Genomic DNA, 1607 nt, shown 5'->3' with positions numbered 1-1607 from the left:
GAGATGCGAGGACCGGCGATGGCCCCGATGCGCGGGCAGCGGGGACGAGATATACGGGGATCGAGATATATAGAGAGGGAGATATAGAGTAAGAGAGGGAGATACCGCAGGAAAGAGAACCCGGCCACACCAGGGCTTTCCTCCGTGCTCCGACGAGTCCGACCCACCTGCACTGGCGTTGCTATATAGAGGCGGAGCAGTCTGCTCTAGCCTCACACGCTTGCCGCCCGGCCGCGCTCGCGCTCCTTCGGTGGACTCGGGTCGCTGTGTCGTGTGACGTGTGTGTGTGCGGCGCACACCGCCACGAGACCGTGCCGCGCGAGTTTCGCGAGAGAGGAGTGTTTTGCTCAAGAGAGCACAAGACGGCACGAGTTCGATTTCGAACACGCACGCCCTCGTTCACCGAAAATCGCCTCAGCTACTTAGAGCCCTTCCAGCGCTTGGAGTGTAGACTCTGCGTCAGCCCCGCGGGGAGAAGCGCATCGCAGTCCCACTTCCAGCGCGCCCCGCGCCCCCGAGCCAAGCCCTCCGCGCGCACGCAGATCTCGCGGAGTGTCACGTTGTAAGCGATGCCGGCCGGCGGCCACAGCAGCGTGCGGCGGTAGTGCCAGAGCGCCTTTTGCTTTTGGACGAGCGTCTCCTCGGGGAGGCGGGCGAGGAGCGCAGGCAGGCGCGGCAGCTCGCGCTGGTCCACGCCGAGCAGCGCCATCCCCTCCCAGGGCAGCACGCGATCAAACCACGGCGACACCTCGCTCGAGGCGAGGAGCGGCACGCAGCCCGCCAAGACGGACCAGAGCAGCCGGATCCCCCAGCCGATGCCGAGGGGAGCGAGGCAGACCCGCGCGTCGGCCCAGTCGTCCTCGTAGCTGGGCGAGCGGGCAACCACCTTGAATCCGTCCGCCTTGCGCAGGTGCTTCCACACGAGCTGCCGCACACCCTCCGAGTACGCCTCCCGGCCGAGGTCGTCGTCGGTACGCTGGTCGAAGCCGGGCAAGTGCGAGTCGGGCACGTTGCCCGCAAAGAAGAAGCGGAGCGCGCGCGCCGCCAGCGGCCGCCGGCCGGCGCGCAGCAGCCGCTCCTCGGTCGCGAAGGGCAGCTTGGGAGGGGCGGCGACGTCCTTGCTCGCGACGCCGCACCGCTCGTTCGTCCGCCGGTACCCGCCCGACCTGTTCGCCTTGATGTAGTGCGCCACCGCCACCGAGTGCCGCGTCTCCCTCAGCTGGTTGAGCTCGCAGCCGCCTCCGTCGGCCGTCGACCACCAGAGGTGGTTCGCGCCGCCCGAGGCGGTCCACCACGGGTGGTGGGTCGCCACGTGCCGCTGCGCGTGCGAGTAGTACTCGCGCAGCGCCTCCATGTTCGTCGCGAACGCCGGGACCAGGAAGAGCGCCGCCTCGGCCGGCGAGCGGGCGAGCGAGGGCGCGTCGGCGAGCAGCGCCTCCAGGAAGGCGTGGTGCGTGTTGAAGATTGGGTCGCGGTCCGACGCAAAGGCGCGGCGGCGCAGCACCACCGGCGGCAGGTCGTACACGTACACCGTGGGGCGCCGCCCGCCGTCGCCGCCGCCGCCGCCGCCGCCGCCGCTGCCGCTGCCGCCGCCGCTGCCGCCGCCG

At 70.3% G+C, this 1607-nt stretch overlaps 1 protein-coding gene across 1 annotated transcript in view; it reads right to left on the bottom strand.

Annotated features, from left to right (window-relative positions):
- Positions 1-418: 418 nt before the first annotated feature.
- EMIHUDRAFT_229339 (hypothetical protein) overlaps positions 419-1607 on the bottom strand; it is a gene marked incomplete at both ends in the record, with an annotated part of 2769 nt that continues 1580 nt past the window's right edge. Inside the window, 2 exons of the mRNA XM_005786000.1 lie at positions 419-976; positions 1115-1435. Of these exons, the coding sequence (XP_005786057.1) occupies positions 419-976; positions 1115-1435 (879 nt within the window). The remainder of the gene's footprint in view (positions 977-1114; positions 1436-1607) is intronic.

The sequence above is a fragment of the Emiliania huxleyi genome (assembly GCF_000372725.1).
Source record: "Emiliania huxleyi CCMP1516 chromosome Unknown EMIHUscaffold_155, whole genome shotgun sequence".
Classification (NCBI taxonomy): Eukaryota; Haptophyta; order Isochrysidales; family Noelaerhabdaceae; genus Emiliania; species Emiliania huxleyi.
This window is presented reverse-complemented; position numbering and strand designations above follow the sequence as displayed.